Below are 19,341 nucleotides of genomic sequence, written 5' to 3' on the forward strand. Positions count from 1 at the left end.
GTGCAATTGCCGAAACTTCAGTAAGTGATGGGAATGTCTAGCACAGTGCCTGTGTTCAAATCCTTTTGTGTGATGCAGTCATGAATTAAGGAATCTGCATAAGACTATGTCTCCTACTCAGTCAGTAGGATTGTGATGAGACACATGTAACTGAACACACATAACCGAAGTGACACAACCACGCTGGTACTGCCTAATTTTGTTTGTTATAATACACAGACATTAGTTCAACAGTATGGGAAAAGGGCAGTGCATTAAGGTCCCTTTAAAGAGTGTAATATATGAATCCATTAAATTGTGTGGTCCCTTACTGTGCTGAATATATTTTTTAGTAAAGTATCACTTGTGGACACTCTATAAAGGAAGTCTAAGCTGTGGTTGGGGTGGCAGATGACATTGACAGCAATGCTATGAGAATAGCCACATGTGGTTGGAACAGTTTCATCTTTTTCTGTTTATTATGTAGCAGTTCCAGTAACACTTGTTACATTCTTGTCCACGTGGATTTGTAGCCTCTCATTGACAATGTTTTATGATACATGCATAACCCAAGTTTTTGAAGACGAGTCAAAATACATTAGAAGTGCTGATAAAAATATTCTGATGCTGAATAGCCTCATTGTTGCCATGAATGAGTTTAACCAGAATCAATGTCCAGTTCATAAACATTGTAGCACTAATCGTGTTGAGATTTACTTCAAGCTATCATACAAATAATATCTGCAGAGAATAAACAGACACAAATCTATGACTTGCGGTAGCTGTTTTCATAACATGCTGTGGTTTGGATGGTGGTGCTGCTTGACAATAAATTTCTAATCAGCAGTTGCAACCCTGCAACTGGTGGACCTTAGTGACCATATCAATATTAACACCTGACCATGCCAGAGGTGGTCACAAGATGTCCGGGAGCTTTGATGATCATCTCTGCTCATCTTCCAGAGCTAAGCATCTCATTCATAAAAGATGGGTACTGGCTGTCTTTTTTAGACAGGCAAATTGGAAAGCATGAAGAATGTAATGGAAAGGTGGATATGGTCAACTTCCTGAAACCATTAGAAATGTTGTGCATAATGCCTAGTGATAAGGTAAGACTGAGTTCTAGGACATTAGTTGTAACATTATCAGCAAACTTGGTTGCAAATATGTGTACAGGCTAGAGAAAAATTGTCATGACATTTTAACACTGGATAGCTCACGTCAGTAGGAACAAAAATTACTAATTTTGTGTAGGTCGGCAATGCACCATTTTTAAACTACGGAAATTTGGCACCATGTGCTCCGATTGGCTGTGGGTTTGCTCTGTTGCTGTTTGTCGGTTGACGGGCAGCACTATGGTTGTCGGTTCACACATACAAATGTCTCTTGCCCCACCATCGCCCCAACGTGATACGCATACGTGTCAAATAGGTTCTGCTGTTTGTCTCCACCTCATGTCAGAGGCATTCACATGTAAGCTATACTTCAGAGCACATGCACATCACCTGCGATTTAGTCATACAATAAGCATGGCGGCACAGTATTCGCTTGAAGGACAATGAGGTATGGTTTTTGTTTATGGACTAGCCGGTGTTAATGCACATGAAGCTCAATGGTTGTATGAGGAACGGTGCCCAGCAAGACGCCACCCACACCTGCAAACGTTTACAGTAGTTCACCAGCGACGTGGCAAAACAGTCTCATTAGTGGGATATCATGGTGATGCTGGAGGACCTAGAACGCGATGGGATGCTGCATTTGAAGAAACGGTTCTCGAGTGCTTCGAGGAAGCACATACAACAAGTGCTCAAGTGATTGGACACAACACGGGGGTCACTCAGTGGTTAGTCTGGGAGGTGTTGAGGGGTGACGGCCAGCATCCATTTAGTTTCCACCCTGTCCAAGACCTAAATCCTGTGGCGGACTATGAACACACGCTAGAGTATTGCTGGTGGTTTCTGCAATGTGTTGAACGAGATCCCAACTTCCCCGCCATTGTGTTGTTTACCAATGAGTGCACATTCCATCGGGATGGCTGTTACAACACTTAAAACATTCAATACTGGGCAAGGGGAAATCCTCACGTCACGCACTTCCACAGACACCAGGAATGATTTTCGCTCAACATTTGGGTAGGAATTGTGGGTGACCATCTGATTGAGCTGGTCCGTCTACCTTGTCGACTTACTGGGGCAAATTACCTTCACTTTTTGCAAGAAACTCTATCCAGCCTGCTGGAAGATGTTCCCCTGGACATATGGCTACACACATGGTTGCAGCATGATGGTGCATCCACACAGCACAGTCATGCTGTGCGCGGATATTTAAATGAACTCTTCGACTGTTGAGTAATTGGCAGATGTGCTTGTAGGACATGGCCCCTGGATTCACCAGACCTCACGCCACGGGACTTTTCCCGGGGATTCGTCGAGGTTCTAGTTCTCCCACTCGGACATGGACCACCTAGAAACAAAGAGGAATTACTGGATCATATTCAACATGCCGTCAATCACATCAGGGCAATGCCAGAAATCTTTGAAAGAGTTTGGCAAAACACCGTTTGGCATTACCAAGCTTGTGTCATGTCAGAGGGTTGCTAGTTTGAGCATCCGCTTTAAATAAACAATGTCCTAGCTACAAAAAAAGGCCCTTTTCAGGGCCAACACATTTGTAAAAGACTTACTGTACATGAACAAGCAGCTGTTGATGGGTTTGTTCCCGGTACGTCTTATCATGAAACTACAATGGATGTGTTGGGAGCCTGGCGGATTAGCCCCCAGAGTGGAAGGAGGGCGCACTACCACCGAGCGTGTGGCCCACCTTGGATAAATTGCGATCTCCAGCAGGCAAAGCATTTGCGATCATGCCTTGTCCAGAGCATCCAGCAAGAGTGCAATCCCACAGCCAATTGGAGCGCGTGGCACAAAGTTTCCATAGTTTAAAAATGGTGTGTTGCTGACCTACACAACATTGGTAATTTTGGTCCCTACTGGCATCAGCTACCCAGGGTTTAAATTCAGTGACACAATTTTTCTCTGCCCCGTATATAAAAGCTGACAAAATTTTAATTAATGTAATACGGGAAAGTCGTGGATGGAATACAAATAATGGAACAAGTAAATATTTTTGTAGAAGAGTGGATGAGAAGTAGAAAGAAGAGGGAAGGACGAATAGCAATGCAGCCCAAAATGGAGTAAGGAGTTGTATTGGGTGGAGTGGATGAGGAGAAGAAAGAAGATGGTAGAATGAAGAGAAGGGAGAATATGAGCTAGGGAAAGGCAGTAAAGAAAGAGGGTAAGAATTTGGTACTAGTGAGTTCACTCTGGTCCTGGTAGGGGAAGTTTCATGGGGGTGGGGGGCTGCAGGATAGAAAAAGGGAAGAGGGAGAGTGTAGAGATGTATAGGTGTAGAGTAATTGACATGTGAATTGAACTAATATGTAGAGCTAGTGAACTTAAGGAAACGGGGTGGGAGGCACAAGAGTAGGTATGAGTGTCACAAAGGAGGTAGTGGAGATTGAGACAAGGGGACTATTAGAACCAAGGAAGACGTTGTAGGTAGAGTTCCCACCTATACAGTTGAGAGACAGTGTTCTTTGGCTGGAAGATCAAGATGTCACTGGTTGTAATATCGCCATTGATGTCATTTTTGTTGTGCGAAGTGACATACGCTGTTCCAGGGTGTCAATTTTACTATTGGCCATTTGTTAAAGTGTACAGTGTTTGACGGCCATGTCTGCGTAAATGCCAGTGTAGAAGTTGCAGTGGAGTTGGTGTACAACGTGGCTGTTTTCATAGATGATCCTGCCCCTAATGTAATAAGAGAATATGCCTGTGATGGGACAGATATCATGCATGTGGCAAGGGAGCGGGAGTAGGTGTGCCACCAAGAAGATGGAGCAGGATGTTTCATAGTTTGAGTGGTTGTTGGAATTTTTCCTTGGGAGTAGTGGGAAGAATATTCCTAATTTCAGTGCACAGTGAAATATAATTGAAGCCCTGCCAGAGGATCTATTTAAGCACCTTGGCACTGCCACAAAGTTGTTCTCTGTTGTTGGTGTGTTCTGATGTTCTCCAACCTTCTCATCCAGATCGTTGGGTAGGCGATGAGCTGTACACCAGTGACCATTCCCTGATCTGAATACATCTACCAGATTGAGCTGTACCAACTAGAAAACTGCCCACGTGGTTGCATAGAAAGGTGAACGTGGGTGCTGCACAACAAATGTCTGTGTTTGATTGTCAAGGCAGTTTTCAGTTATGAGTTGATTATAACCCCAAAATGGGCCAGCGCATCACTGGCAAATCTGTGTTGAAGTTTTTGAGACAGCAGTGAAGACCACCTGTTCTTCTGTGGAGTGATGTTGGATATTTAGATTTCAGCTAACAGTGCAGCTATCATCAGTGCGTTACAGGCAGTCATGTAGACTCAGCATTGTTTCGACAACACATAGTACAAAAAAACTGTGGTATGTACAGCTATCAGTCAAACTGATGCAGACCATCTTGTTCTAATCACTGCCCTTGCAGGATCCAGCTTTATGTCTTTACTAACAATAAGTGATTGCTGAGAGGACAGTTCCTCTAGTGATGAAGTTTACATCTCGCATGGTAACTTGTCTCAATGTTGATAGTACTGACACATCACTACATTGCAGTGCCTCACTGGGAATGCTAAAGAAATCTTTCTCAAGTAGTTTAATTTAAAGTGGTGAAACTGATCAGTCTGTCATGGAAGGAAGCTATTTAACTCCCTTCTTAAGCATGGGAAGGACAGGAAATGCTATTATAATGCTGTCCTGACCAGCTGAATGGGGAAAAAACTTGGAATGAATAGTCAACTGCAACCACATTTTGATCTTAGAATCCAGACAGCTTATAGTAGCTTTCACTGTAGATTCAGAAGGCATCATACAGTTGATAACCTCACCCTGCTGGAGGTAGCCAGAAACAGGCCTTTCTGTGCAAGCAATGCCTGACTTTTGACCCAGAGATGCCTGTAATAATACCTGTAAGCACTGTATTCGCAGACTGCCACAAACATGGGTCAACCGAAAAGGCTTTCCTGATATGCTTATTTTGTCTCTCTCTACATTGTTTTAGATTTTGAGTTCATGACCTGCTACCAGATCATTTGATACAAGATTATGGTGTGCCCCAAGCTAGTGTTTTAAATGAGATCCTATTTTTAATAGTTATACATAGTATTATATCCACAGTAAAGAGTCCTCTGAAGTTGTATAGGTTAATTGCCGTCTTAAGCAACTGCTCCATCTTCTTTCAGCGACCACAGAGAATGCTTTAAAATAAAGCATCTTCTGTGGTCGCTGTAACAGAATGGTGTTTTTCTCATACAATTTTGTTTGTTTTGATCATTAACAGCTCACATGCTATACTTGTTACTATAAACAGTTTTTATTCTTTTGTTACTCAGTTTTTTTGTTGTTCATCTGTTCTTCTTCATCTTCCATGTGTGTGGGTTGAGTATCAGCATTTGCACATAGCTCCTTCAATGCACTTAACACATTTACTCTTCTGTGTTGGGAAGTATCACTGTCCTCTCGTCATTTTGCATGTTTTGTTTTGCTGTTGTGGGGTGCGTTCATGTTTCGCTTGTTTTTACAGTGGTGGAGACATCTGCTATTGCTCTGTGAGGGTTTATATTTCCCAGTTAAGAAGAGAGAGAGACAGAGAGAATATTACATTTTTATTTTATTTATTTTCTATGTTAATTAAATAAGTAATTTACTTTTTTAAAGTGGTGGTATATATATATATATATATATATATATATATATATATATATATATATGTGTGTGTGTAAGAGAAGTGGGGTGGGGGATATATATATATATATATATATAGGTAGGTTGGTTTTTCTGTAAAGTACTCCCCGTCCCCTCAGTTTTGTTAAGTACTTTTTTAATTTTTTTTATACCACTACACAACAAGAGAGCAACATAGAAACACAACAGATGAGATGGCACACAACTAGCATGTGGACATAAACTGACACACAGAATTGGGAACATCCTCAGGAAACAAAGAATAAGAAAAATATAGCAAAGCAACAACTCTGTACAGGAATGTCTAAAAAAGGAAGATCAAATGGACAGCTACCAAAATCTTGCATTTACCAACTCCAGTGTAACAACTGTGAAGATCTATACTGAGGACAGGCAGGTAGAACTTTTTAAATGGGGTGTAAGGAACACAGAAGAGCATGGAAACATGGTACCAGCCATTCAGTGTTTGCAGAATGCCTCCATCAAGAAAACCACCACCTTGCCACAATGGAAAAGGACATGAAATAGATTCAGCAACAAGAAACATCTCTTACACCTACAAGAAAACTTTCAAATTCAAAAAGCAATAATAGAGAAGCAACGCCTAATAAATGACCAGACAAACTTCAGCAACCAGATGCTATTTAAACTAACAAAACATGTTGTTGAGAAAGAACAACTCGGATCATCCTCCACTGTACCAATCATTGTATACAGCAGATACTCACGGATACATCATGTATAAGGAAGGTTCTTTGGTGTCAAGTACATAATGTTATCAAATGCACCATCAAAATGAAATAGTTGAAATTATGGTATGCGTAAAGATATCAAAAAATGTTGTAAAAACACACACACACACACACACACACACACACACACACACACACACACACACACACACAAAAAAAGATAATTACTCCCAATTAGGAAAACAAATAAAAAATTTAAAAAAAAATAATAAAAAAATAAAAAAGTGCTTTACAGAAGGGGAAAACTACTTTACAGGAAACCCCCCCCCCCCCTCTCTCTCTCTCTCTCTCTCTCTCTCTCTCTCTCTCTCTCTCTCTCTCTCTCACTCACTCAAGTTGGAAAATATAAACACAAAATACGAATGCATCCCACAATAGCAAAACAAACTGCCCAAAATGGTGAGAAGTCAGTGATACTTCCCAACACGGAAGTGTAAATGTGTGAAGTGAAGTGCAGTGAAAGTGCTGTGTGCAAATGCAAATACTCAACACACACACATGGAAGACAAGGGATGGGGGAGGCTGAGTAATGAAAAGAATAAAAACTTTTTATAGTAAGTAATATGCGAAGTATGCTAACTGTTTATGATCAAAACAAACAAAATTATAAGAAGAAAAAACCGTATTGTTACAGTGACACTGAAGATTCTTTAGAGTAAAGCAAAACACGTCTGTTAAAGACTTTTATTACAGTTGCTAAAGATGGGTATTAAGCTATAAAACTTGTACATTTGCAGCTGCAGAAAAAAAGCAAAGAAGACAACATACTTACGAAGTTTTCTTTATTTGTAGATGACTTTTCGATTTTTGGTTCACATTTTAGCCTTAAGCAAGTACAAGCCAGCTGCAGTTCTGGCTAAAGGATCTCGCATTAAAAACAGAATTTAAATGTTTTGCAGACAAAAATATGTTGTGTAGGTTTTAATGATTTGTGCCATGTTCCTAATCCTTCAGAACTTAAATTTACAGTGACATTGAGGTTTCAGGTATTTCACTTTTGATCAGGAGCTTACATCATGACTGTCTCACTTTAGAAACTTAGAAATTAATTCACTCAAAGCACTTAATGTTTTGAAAAGTATTACACCCTGACCATAGGAAGCAGAACAAGCCTGCCATTTTCAGTTTTATAGAGCTTTTGTATGTGTTGTCTGTTTCATTATGGTTACATGGTGTACACATTTGACAGACCATACCTTAAGGTATTGGATGCAGCCCACCATGATGGTGCTTTGTTAACACAGGAGAGTTTATAGTGAGCCCTGTTTCCTGCCTTAACAATGAAGCTGGCCAGGCACCACTTTATATTTGGTGACAACAACTCACATTATTACAAGAATGTAAAATATATCCTGTTCTTTTCATATCATTTTACAACATTATACCTAGCTATTTAATTAATGAAACTGTGCCAAGTAGCACACTATAAATGCTGTATTCAAACAGTACAGGATTGTGTTTCCTATTTATCATTTTTCTTCATTTAGAGTGAGCTGCTATTCATAACAGTGACTAGTAGTTTTGTCTAAGTCATCCTGTATCCTCCTGTTGGCACTCAATGATGAAACCTTCCCATACACAATAATGTCATCAGCAAACAGCCGTAAATTTTCACTCACCCTGTCAATCAGATAATTTGTTATATGGTGAATCAGAGCAGTCCTATCACAATTCCCTTGGGGACTCCTGACGATACCTTTGTTTGTGATGAACAGTCGTTGTCGAGGAAAGATATTGGGTTTTATTACTTAAGAAGTCTTTGAGCCACTTACATATCTGGGAACCTAATCCGTGTGCACATATCTTCAACAACAGTCTGCAGTGGGGCATTGTGTTGAATGCTTTCTACAAATCTAGAAGTATGGAAGACAGGAGTGCAGTATAGCACCATAGGCTAAAAAGATAAAGTATCCAGTGTAGAAATGTCCAGGCAAGAGCAGTCCATGGCACAACTTGTGATATCAGAGTCACAACTAAACAGCTGAGAAAAAGCCCAAGCATAAACATGTCCATAGTGATAATTCCATATACTGGCATAGTGAGAATGTAATAATAGCTTCAACACTAGATGTTGCATTTGCTATAATTGCAGATTTGCCCCCTTTCTTGCAAACAGGTGCCTAGTGGGTTGGCAAAGAGATGCAACACGGAGTGGCACTAATGGCTGCATCTGGAGTTGTGCCCTTGGCTATATGAGAATAGCTGCGAGCTCTTCCATATTGCTCTCGGGTAGCACTATCAAAGTGTTTTTATATCTGTCTTCAAGTGAACCTTTGATTGGAAAAATATGATACTGTCTCAGTAAACTCTCTCACGCGTTGAACTTACATGATGTATTCAATGCACTTAACATGATACCACCTAGTGGTTGAAGTGATTGAGAGACTCATTTGACTATAACAATGAAAACAATCAATTATTGATAAAATTATTTAATTGGATAGATAAAAAATCTACTCACCAAGCGGCGGCAGAACACACACATAAGACTATTCTGATTGGCAAGCTTTCGGAGCCAGTGGCTCCTTCTTCAGGCAGAAGGGTTGAAGGGGAAGGAAGAAGGGTGAAGGAAAAGGACTGGAGAGGTCTAGGAAAAGGGCTAGATTTTGGGAAAGTCACCCAAAACTGCAGGCAGGGGAGACTTACCGTATGGGATGAGAAGGAAAAACTGATTGTTGGGGGCTGCATCGGATGAGATTTGAAAACCTGAGAGCTTAAAGGTGGAAGACAGGATAATATACAAAACAGATATTACCACTAAAACATCATGCACGAATTTATAAGAGTGAAAGGTGAGTGCATTGTACATATTCACTCCGTTTCAGTTTTCTACATCTTTCATTGTCTTTCCTGTCTATTTTTCACTGCCCCCTCGCACCCCCGTTGCTCTCCACAGCAGTTGAATTTGATGGAGCTACAATTCCTTCCCCGTTCACCACCACCACCACCACCACCACCACCACCACCACCACCACCACCACCCCATCATGGGTAAATTTCTTACTTTAATTTTGGTTGTATATCACGTAATTTATATGTTACTACTGTTACCAGACTTCCCTCTAAATCCATTCTGTATTTATATTTCAGTACAAAGTGTCAGAAGATGGTCACAGTCTGACAGAAACTAGTTATCATTAAAAATAGATATTGTATTACAGTCAAGACTGTTTCTAATCTATTTTAAAGTATTTTAGCCTCTCCAAGAGAAATGTTCTTACAAATTATTCATTGTGTAGATCTGTTTCATTTGAAGAACAGAGGGCAGAAAAATCCCTAGATGTGGTACACAAACAGTGGGGTGCCCCTTTCACATGATAGTAAATGGGTGCATACACTGTAAGTTGCACAAGAGTTTAAATTAAAATTTGTATTGCAGTTGTTCTCTCTTACTCTAAGTAGCTTTGTCTTTCACAAAATCAAAGTTTAGGAAGGTCATGCAGGACCATAAACAGCATTAGAGACCCTAACAAAGGACTCCCATGAATCACTGGTATGCATCCTCCTGTGGTTCATTCTCTGAAGTGGTGGTGCTGAATATCCCTCCATGGCTTGTTTGATACATACCAAACTAAGAATCCATGGGTCTTAGATTTGATCACTGTTCAGTCTTAAGATTGATTTTTTTTACAGAGCTCATGTTAATCTGTAGGCCTCCGTGTAATGGACTGGGCAATGAGCTTAACAGTTGGAGGATGGCACTTGCACACCACCTTCAATAGGACTAAGCTTAGTGAAGCTCTGTGTTTCAAACCAACCATTGAGTTGAAGAGAGCTTTACTTTTTTTGCAGTGGTTTTGAAGATCATGAAAACAGTAGAATGCTCCCAGGTTGCAAAGATACCAAAAGAGTTGTTACAAATGGAGTTAAAGTAACAAAGCAGAAACTGGTAGTGCTGTCAAATTTAAATGAACTTTATGTAGCTTTCAAAAATTCTCATCCTGAATGCAAAATTGGAAGGTCAGAATTTTGTGACCTCTGCTCTAAGTGGTGTATTTTGGCTGGATCCCCAGGGACACACTCCTTGTGTGTTTGTTTATATCATCAAAATGTCAAATTGATGATGACAGGTGCAAAACTCAGTGATCTTAACTACAAAGAGTTACTGGATTTCATGGTCTGTGACACTAACAGTTATGACTGCATGATGAGTTTGTGTAATAAATGCCCTGGTAAGGAAACCGTTATTGAATTGTTTCACGAATATGATGAGGAAATGCCAGACAGTATTATCTTCAAACAGTGGGTCACAACTGACAGGGCAGAAATGATAACAGTGGTTAAATCTCAGGAAGAGTACTTTGGAATCTTTAATTGATAACTTACAAAAACTCAGAAGTCACCACTATGTTTCTAAAATCCAAAGTAAGTTTTTGAAGGACAAAAAAGCACAACTTCATGAAACTGAATGCATAGCACTAACTGATTTTGCAGAAAATTTTACATTTGTGATTTGGGATGCAATACAAGGGTACCACTGGGTCAATGACCATGCAACAGTGCATCCATTTATTCTCTACTTTAAAAATGAGAAAGATTAAGTTTGCAATTTTCATTCTAAGTGACTATTTGGAGCAAAAAAACTTTGGCTGTACGTGTGCCAACAGTATGTAATAAATTACGTAAAAGAAAATTTTCCCAAGGTTGAGAAGCTGATGGAAGTGCTAGTCAGTATAAGAGCAAAAAGAATTTTTCAAATCTGTGCAACCCCAAATTAGACTTTGGGTTGGAGGCTGAATGGCACTTTTTTGCATCTTGCCATGGGTAAAAATGCATGTGATGGAGTAGGAGGTACAACAAAACATGAAGTAACTAAAGCCAGCCTACAAAGACCAACCACAGACCAAATTCTCACAGTACAGGACATATATGTCTTTTGCAAGGATAATATTAAAGGCATTACCTCTTTTCTGATTAAGAAAGAAGAACTGGTTCTGCATATGAAAACAACACTTCAAACCAGATTTGAAAACTATAGCAATAAAAGGAACAAGGCATTTCCACAAATTCCTTGGCATTACAGGAAACTTAGTTCGATGCTATGCAACGTCAGAAACCAAAATTTATGAGGATCATTGTGTCAGTAAAATTACATCTCTGTCTTTAACGTTGAATGACATAGTGGCATGCGTGTATGATGGGCAGTGGTGGCTTGCAGAGGTTGAAAGAATAAGTTTGGAAAACAATGATGTTTTTGTGCATTTTTACCACCCTGCTGGCCCAGAAACATTATTCAAGAAATCTTCTAGTGACAAAGTTTGGATACTAATGAAAAATGTTTTAAGGAAACTTTCAGTGCTCGAACTTACCACAGCAACTGGGAGGTCTTATTCTATACCACAGAAGCTGTCTGAAGAAATAAGTGTTCTTAACATTCACCACCAGGCTTAGGAACACTCGCATCTTGAAGGATGTTAGTTGAAAATATTTATTTTAAGGATGTCAAAATAATATAAATATTAATTTCAGTGATGTTTCCATTTTTTGTATATAATTCAGTACCTTACTTTAATAGTAATTGATTATATCCCTCCAATATCACACATTAATAGGCAACAGCCGTAAGATCAGTTGTAGAGTAATGTGAATTATCTCCTCATTTTCAAAAATTCATATCTTTGTTCACAGTCAGATGTCAACATTGAACTTTTTCCAGTACATTGCTATCATATCGGCGTACAAACTGTGCAGAAATCATATTTTTATATTCAGTCTCGCCTGAGATAACTAACCCCAAAATTTACAAAAAATGAAAATTTTCAAATTTCAAAAATTAAAAAAAAAAAGATTAAACAAAGGAAATATTTGTGCATTCTTGCTCTATATGAGGCTAGTAATGTACGTTATCTAACTATAGGAAAAAATAGACTCTCATAAATCAATCCTTGTTTGTTATTTTTTGGGCCTAAAAAGTGGTTTTTTGAAAATTTGGATACCAAACTTTGGAGGTAATTTTGACTGGCTATTTTTGAATTTAGGGTATTTTGTGCAATAGATAATGTTGTAGCGGACACTTTTCTAAAAACAATTATGTCAAGTGCGGTGTTGTAACTTAACCCAGTGCAGAGATATTCCTATTTTTGCTAATGTCTCTAAACTGAAACGTCGTCGTGGGCTTACAAACGAAAATGGCCGCCATTCAGTAAAGGTGAAAGGTAAAGTTTTTTAAAAAACTGTTCTGAACTTCTCAATTATAGGGTAATCACATATAAAGAAATTAAAATATTTAAAAATGGTGAAGCAACCAACTTAATTTTTATTGGACCACTCTATTTGGATTGACTCCCAAAGTAGTTTTGAACACTTTTGATTTAGTCTTAGTGTATATGATGTGAATGAAGACAACTAATAAATGATCACTGAATCTGAACAGTTTTGTAATGCGAGCAATTTGCCAGATTTGAAATTCATGTTAGTAATGTTGTTGTCATCTTCAGTCGAAAATTGAATTGCTGCAGCTCTCCATGCTACTCTATTTTCTGCAAGTCTCTTCATCTGTGAATAACCACTACAGCCTACATACTCCTGAATCTGCTACTGTAATCATCTCTTGGTCTCCTTCTATAATTTTTACTGCCTGTACTTCCCCCAATACTAAATTGGTGATCCCTTGATGTCTCAGAATGTGTCCTATGAGCAGAAGCCTTCTTTCAGTCAAGTTGTGCCACAAATTTCTTGCTTCCCCAATTCTATTCAGTACCTTTTCATTAGTTACGTGATTGCCCATCAAATCTTCAGCGTTGTTCAGTAGTACCACTTTATGTTACAACCATTATTTGTTTAAGTTGCATATTTTCATGATTGGTCTTTTGATTACTGACTTGGCTTTTATAAACTGTTACGAAGTGAAACATTTGGAACTTTGTTTTTTGTAGTTTCAGTATCCATCAAAACAAATATTCATAATGTAGATTCAATACCATTCTTTGTATATGTTAAATGTTTCTTTTGAAGTAACGGTTAGTTTATTAACTGACATAGGAAATTGGACAGATAAAGAATTACAGTCAGATAATTCCACAAAAAAATGTTTTATTATAAACTGAGGGAAGCAATAGTAGATCAAAATGACTGAAAATTGTAATACTGGAAAAGGTAATCACAAATCGATTTAATGAGGCCATTCTATTAAGATAAGTCATACATGGTTGTGAATGTCGTGGCGTAAGGAGAATGTTAGTGCAATTTTGTATTACAGCATTTACTCTTTCACAGTTACCAAAATAAACTCACACATACATATGCAGTAGCTTAAATTTATCTTGCTTGTGGAACCAAGCAGCTGACCAGTTTGTACTGTTGTATTAGTGATTCTGTATTTCAAAAAAGCTTTATTACTGCCATTCTGAATCATTAGTGTCTTGTCATGTATGTTATAAGGTTACATAAAACAAGAGGGATACAGGTACTACTATTTCTAGCTGGAGGCTTTTTAGCTTCATATCATAATTTATGTTAGTAAGAGGATTTAAGTTATTTATTCAGTCCAAGGTTTGATTAGCTTTATTAGCTTTCTGTGCTACTTGCCATGACACCAGTTTTGTTACCTTCAGGCTTTTCTAGCTTTACTGCCATTTGAGAATGGTGTGTGCATTTTATGTAAGAGACTTCCTTTTGTATGATGTAAATTAAATTTTTAACAGTCTTCTGAAAGTGCAGTTATTGATTGGATTAACATATTTTGCAGGCATTTTTGAAACAAGAAGAAAGTAAATAAGTGAGAATGTTTTCCATATGTAAGTTAACTCATCCTGCCACAGCTGTGGAACATGCATTGACATGTCATTTTTTTAATAAGACTGAGAAATCTCTTGTGGTCGCTGGTGCCAATATTATCCGTGTGTTTCGGCTAATTCCTGATGTTGATCCTAATTCAAAGGAAAAATTTACAGGTATGTAAAAAATTGTTTTCAGAGAGAGGTTCACTTATATGATGAAATTATTTTTATGACTGGTACATGCTGATGGCAGATAAGCTACATAAAACTAATTTTATGAATTATTCTGAGCTATATGCGTATGACTTTTTCATATTAAAAATTATTGATCATTTGGTGATGAGTAGTGCTGTAAACAAACTTCTCCCTGATCAGTATATAGCTCCATAAATGTGAATGGAGGTATGATTTGTAATGAAAGTTATAATGTTACTTCAAACTATTACATAAGCATGGAAAAGTTTCATTTTACATCGTGGGGATAGTTCAATTTGTTGCTTTTAGTGTTCATTTTTGGAAATGCAGATTGCTTTCTGTTGTGCGCCACAGACTAAATGCACTAGGAACTTTTCTCTATTTCAGGCCAAAAATAAACTCAAAGGCAATACCCGCTTTCTCAGGAGATAATTGTCTTCTAATGCCATGTGTCAACTTTAATATCACCGACTGATGCGCCCCACCTCCCCCTCCCCCTTTCCTTCCTTTCATCTATTGATTTCCCCACACCTTATTTTCTCCTGTCACAAACTATTGTTTTGACATTATGTCGGTAAAGTACTTCTTTATGTTCTTATCTTTCATAATATACTATATTTGCATTGTAGAATTTGATGCGCCATTCATTTTTATGTTGACCTCTCATGGTCAGGGTTCACAGTTGTCAGGAATTTTTTGTGAAGGATATGTTTGTTGTTGATTGTAAAAATGATTTATTTAATTGTTCCAATTTTGGGCTTAGGGCCATTTTCAAGTGGTACTGCAAAAGATTTTACTTCAGCACGTGTCAGACATTAAAATCCACTGACATGTATGTATGACAGTGACATGTATACACATTGGAGGATTTTAAAGTCTGATATGTACAAAAGCAAAATCTTTTGCAGCACCACTTGACAATGGCTTAAAGGCTCAAATTGCAATACTGAAATAAATAATTTCTACTGTCAACGGCGAATATGATGTCCTTTAAGAAACAATTTTTTGTGTTACAGGAGATGAGTTATGACAACATATCAAATATATCAGGAAAGGAATGTTTGATTGGCTCAACTTTTGCTGTCAGAAAGTTTTGCTATTGATATGTGTTCATTCACTTTCAAGCTTCAGTCATTCAGAAGTAAAGTACCTACGATATAATAACTACCTCAGACACTATATCAACCATCCACCAAAACAGCTCTCGTTAATATGTAAATTCACTATGCCTCTATGTAGTATTATAAATTAATTATATAATATTATAGAAGTATAAGAAGGGTCTGAAATGTATAAATTGAGTATAATTTTTTGAGGCAGTGCAACTGACAGTGTGCAGATACCCAGGGATTATTCATCCAGTGTTTGACAATGAGACCACTTTGTGACTTCCCACAAGCTTTACACATAATTCCAAATCTTTACAAAACTTCTCACTGATACCTCTGACGAAATGATAAAAGGAAAGGAGTTTTCACTTTATTTTCTCTCTCCATTCAGTAAAATTTCAGTATTAGACATGACATTTTAATTTATTTCTTGCAACAGTTTGCAGACAGTATTCACATATAATACTGCTTTTTCAGCTGCAAAATTATATCATTGTACGACACACAGTTTGTGTTGTGACGTCATAGACATTTAGATGAGTGAAAAATTAGCTTCTGCTTAAAATGGCTTGCAGTAAAACTTCAATATCAGTCTGCCATTTTAATTTATTACTTCTTTACTGCTAGCTCTATTTGCAACACACTTCACAGGCAGTATTTACATATATATAACTGAATCTTTGTTTACAAAGTGTGACAGTTTATATGTAATGTATTTATGACAGAGAAATGAGCGTGTGACCACTGGTGGGGACAGTACTACAGGTTACCCCAAAGTCATAACACGACACACACATAAATCCATGTGATGATTGAGATTTAAACCTTTGTGGATATAAACAAACAGAAACTTGTTTCATTTGTCATAAGTATTAATGTACGAGGGTCATTCAATAATTAAAGAGACAAATTCATGTGGAGAAAAAAGTGTTTATTTTTACAAAACAATACTTTTTCTGCTATTCAACATAATCCCCTTGAACATTTATGCACTTGTTCCAACGAGCTTTAAGCTTTTTTATTCTGGCTGCAAAGAACTTTTCATGTCCTCGCTGTCTTGGAACCTCTTCCCACATAATGCCTCCTTCAGTGCACCAAACAAATGGAAATCACTAGGTGCTAAATCAGGACTGTAAGGGGGATGGGGCAGTACTTCCCAGCCCATTTTGTCAATGATTTCATGGGTTAGTTTAGTAATAGGAGGACACGCATTGCCTTGCTGGAGAATCACACCTCTCCTCTGAGATCCACGACATCTCTCTCTCATGGTTGACTTCACCTTGTTTAAAAGCAAATCTGAGTAGTATTGGCTGTTCATTGTACACTGCTCTTCGAGACAATTACAAAAAACTGCAACTTCAACAATCTCACAAATAACTTGTTTTTATGCATGTGAAATCCAAAAGACACTAGATTTTTGAAAACAAGTTTTCAATTTTATTGTAAGAATACATTTTTTACTTATTTGAATCACTTTAAACCTTTTCCACACATTCAGTTACCGTAACAATGATTTTTACACATTACATTTACCATGACTATAAACCTTTGTATCTAAACAATGGATAAAGATTATTGGCTAAGAAAAATTTCAGTTTGACTTCATCCATTTGTCTGCTTTAGTGCAAAGTTTGAACTTATTCATACAAGTTTAGAGGATAAAAGTGGCATGCTTCAAAAGGTCCCAAAGAAATGTGCTTTTTTTTCATGTATTTACATGTAAACTTTGAACAGTGCACCTAAAAATGGTGCCATTAGCTGAGCATTAATTTCAGCCAAATTAACATCTTTTACACAAGTAATTAAATTGTTTGCACAATTTGTTTGGGTGCCAGCTCCAGTTGTTCAGACTATGCCTAATATACTGTAACACAGCTACGGTAAGATAGGTGCTCGAATGGCTATACAAGTGGCTGCTGGTCCGGGCTAAACCAAAAACTTTTCATCTCATGTTCCTAGCACCAGTAGGAACCAATCACTGAATGCGCCCCCCCCTCCCCCCCCCCCCCCCCCCCCCCCCAGTCCTCCTCCCTCCCAGCTACAGTTCTGCGTACAGCCTTCACAAACACATTTGTTACAGCACCTTTGCGCTGTACCGATAGTATTTGAACCACAGTCAATAAGTATCATAGCAGGTTGAAATAGCGCACTCCTTAAGTTGTTTGTTGTTGTGGTCTCCAGTCAGAAGCCTGATTACTATACTTCATTCATTATGAGAATAAACTTGATGTGAACAAACACAAACGTGATTATTGGCCAGCAGCCACAGCACATATATACTGGTGTTATTACTCTATTGGAAGTAGATCCTACTTGAGGATTAGATACATTATTACTGTGTTACTGTACATGAAACTTAGAAATAGTTTAATGTGTGCCATCAAAGTTACTCTCAATCATACTTTTAGTGATGAAGTTTTTATTTCAAAAATCGTGTATGGTTGCAGTCTGTAAAAACTTTGTGGTTTGATTCTTGAACTGTAATAGGTACTGGAAGAGTGGCTGACACTGCTTCCTGCTTGTATTGAAACAAGTACATGGAACACTGTTAAAAATGGTGAGAAACAGGTTGTTCTTAATGTTTTCACAAGTTTACAGAGAAAATCAGCTTTGAACTTTTCCGAGCAACTGTGGATCATGAGTTCAAATATCCCTCTGTTCTTTTATTTATTTATTTATTTATTTTTGCATTTTTCTTCATCCAGTTCAAACATAATTTAAATATCAAATTCATCAAATATATGCTAATTAATGCACATGATGTTTATGAAAATTACATATCTTATTGTTTCTAATTACATATCGCATGCAAGATTCCAGTTTTCATTATGGATATAAATTCTTAATTATCATTTTTTTGTATAAAAGATTGTTAAGTGTATTTAAATCGAGAAAGTATTACAGATCAAATTTTTGGGACAAAAATAAAAAAATTGCTATTCCTTATTTGCACTTTGTCCATTGTTTTATTCCACAGATGTGGTCTCACATGAACGAGTGTGATAAGCATAGTAAAAACATGGGAAATGATGATTTTCATCGTGTCAGGCAGTCTGTACAAATGCTTCCATACCACTCCAGTCTAAACACAGTAGAATTGATCTGGAGCAAAGTTATGATACAACAAGATATTTTAAGTTGGCAGTTATACTAGAACTAATGCACAAAGCTTTGTCACACTTCACTGCCAAGCACTGGTGGGATGCAGAACAGCATGTCATAAAAGAAGAGGAGAAAATGTGACACTTGGATTACTTTGTGGTTTCCATTGTTGATGCCTCATTATCAACGTAGCAGATGACAGTTACAGTACTGAAATGTTTTCCTTGGATTCAGATATGGAAGCAGATCAGAGATTACCGGATGACAGACTTACTTTCAGTGGCTTCAACATTAAAAACATTTAACTTTAAGGTGATTCACAAAGAAAAATTATCCAGTATTTAATTTAGGCATTTTCATCACTCTTATTTTTAATTTCAATATCATTTTAGCAAAGAACGAGAGTGAGTTGTTTTCCATCTGGTCTCCTAAAAAGTGAATTACCAAAGTTTTGCCAGATATTATTTAATTCTATTTAAAAATTAAATGACATTTGAAGCTATATTGTTTCTCTACTAATCTGTTTTATATCTTAACTGTAACTGTTCACTTTACCGCAGGTTAGATGGACCAGCTGGCAGGCAGTGCTGTCCAAGTTAAATGCGCTTGTAAAGCTGTTATCCCATATTATTGCAGAGTAGATGTACATGTAACACACAGCATAAAACATATCCTTGTTCTGGACGTGAATACACCTTCCT

General features: G+C 37.6%; 1 protein-coding gene across 3 annotated transcripts in view; it reads left to right on the top strand.

Annotated features, from left to right (window-relative positions):
- Positions 1-19,341, top strand: part of LOC124596370 (cleavage and polyadenylation specificity factor subunit 1) — a 299,255-nt gene that overhangs the window by 8,345 nt on the left and 271,569 nt on the right. For 2 of the 3 annotated variants that reach the window (XM_047135481.1, XM_047135482.1), the window contains exon 2: positions 14,204-14,408. In XM_047135481.1, coding sequence (XP_046991437.1) covers positions 14,240-14,408 — 169 coding nt within the window. In that variant the 5' untranslated portion in view covers positions 14,204-14,239. Of the gene's footprint in view, positions 1-14,203; positions 14,409-18,515; positions 18,953-19,341 lie in introns of those variants that run through there. The other variant, XM_047135483.1, reaches the window with a different exon arrangement.

Source organism: Schistocerca americana, chromosome 2 (genome assembly GCF_021461395.2).
Source record: "Schistocerca americana isolate TAMUIC-IGC-003095 chromosome 2, iqSchAmer2.1, whole genome shotgun sequence".
NCBI classification, from domain to species: domain Eukaryota; kingdom Metazoa; phylum Arthropoda; class Insecta; order Orthoptera; family Acrididae; genus Schistocerca; species Schistocerca americana.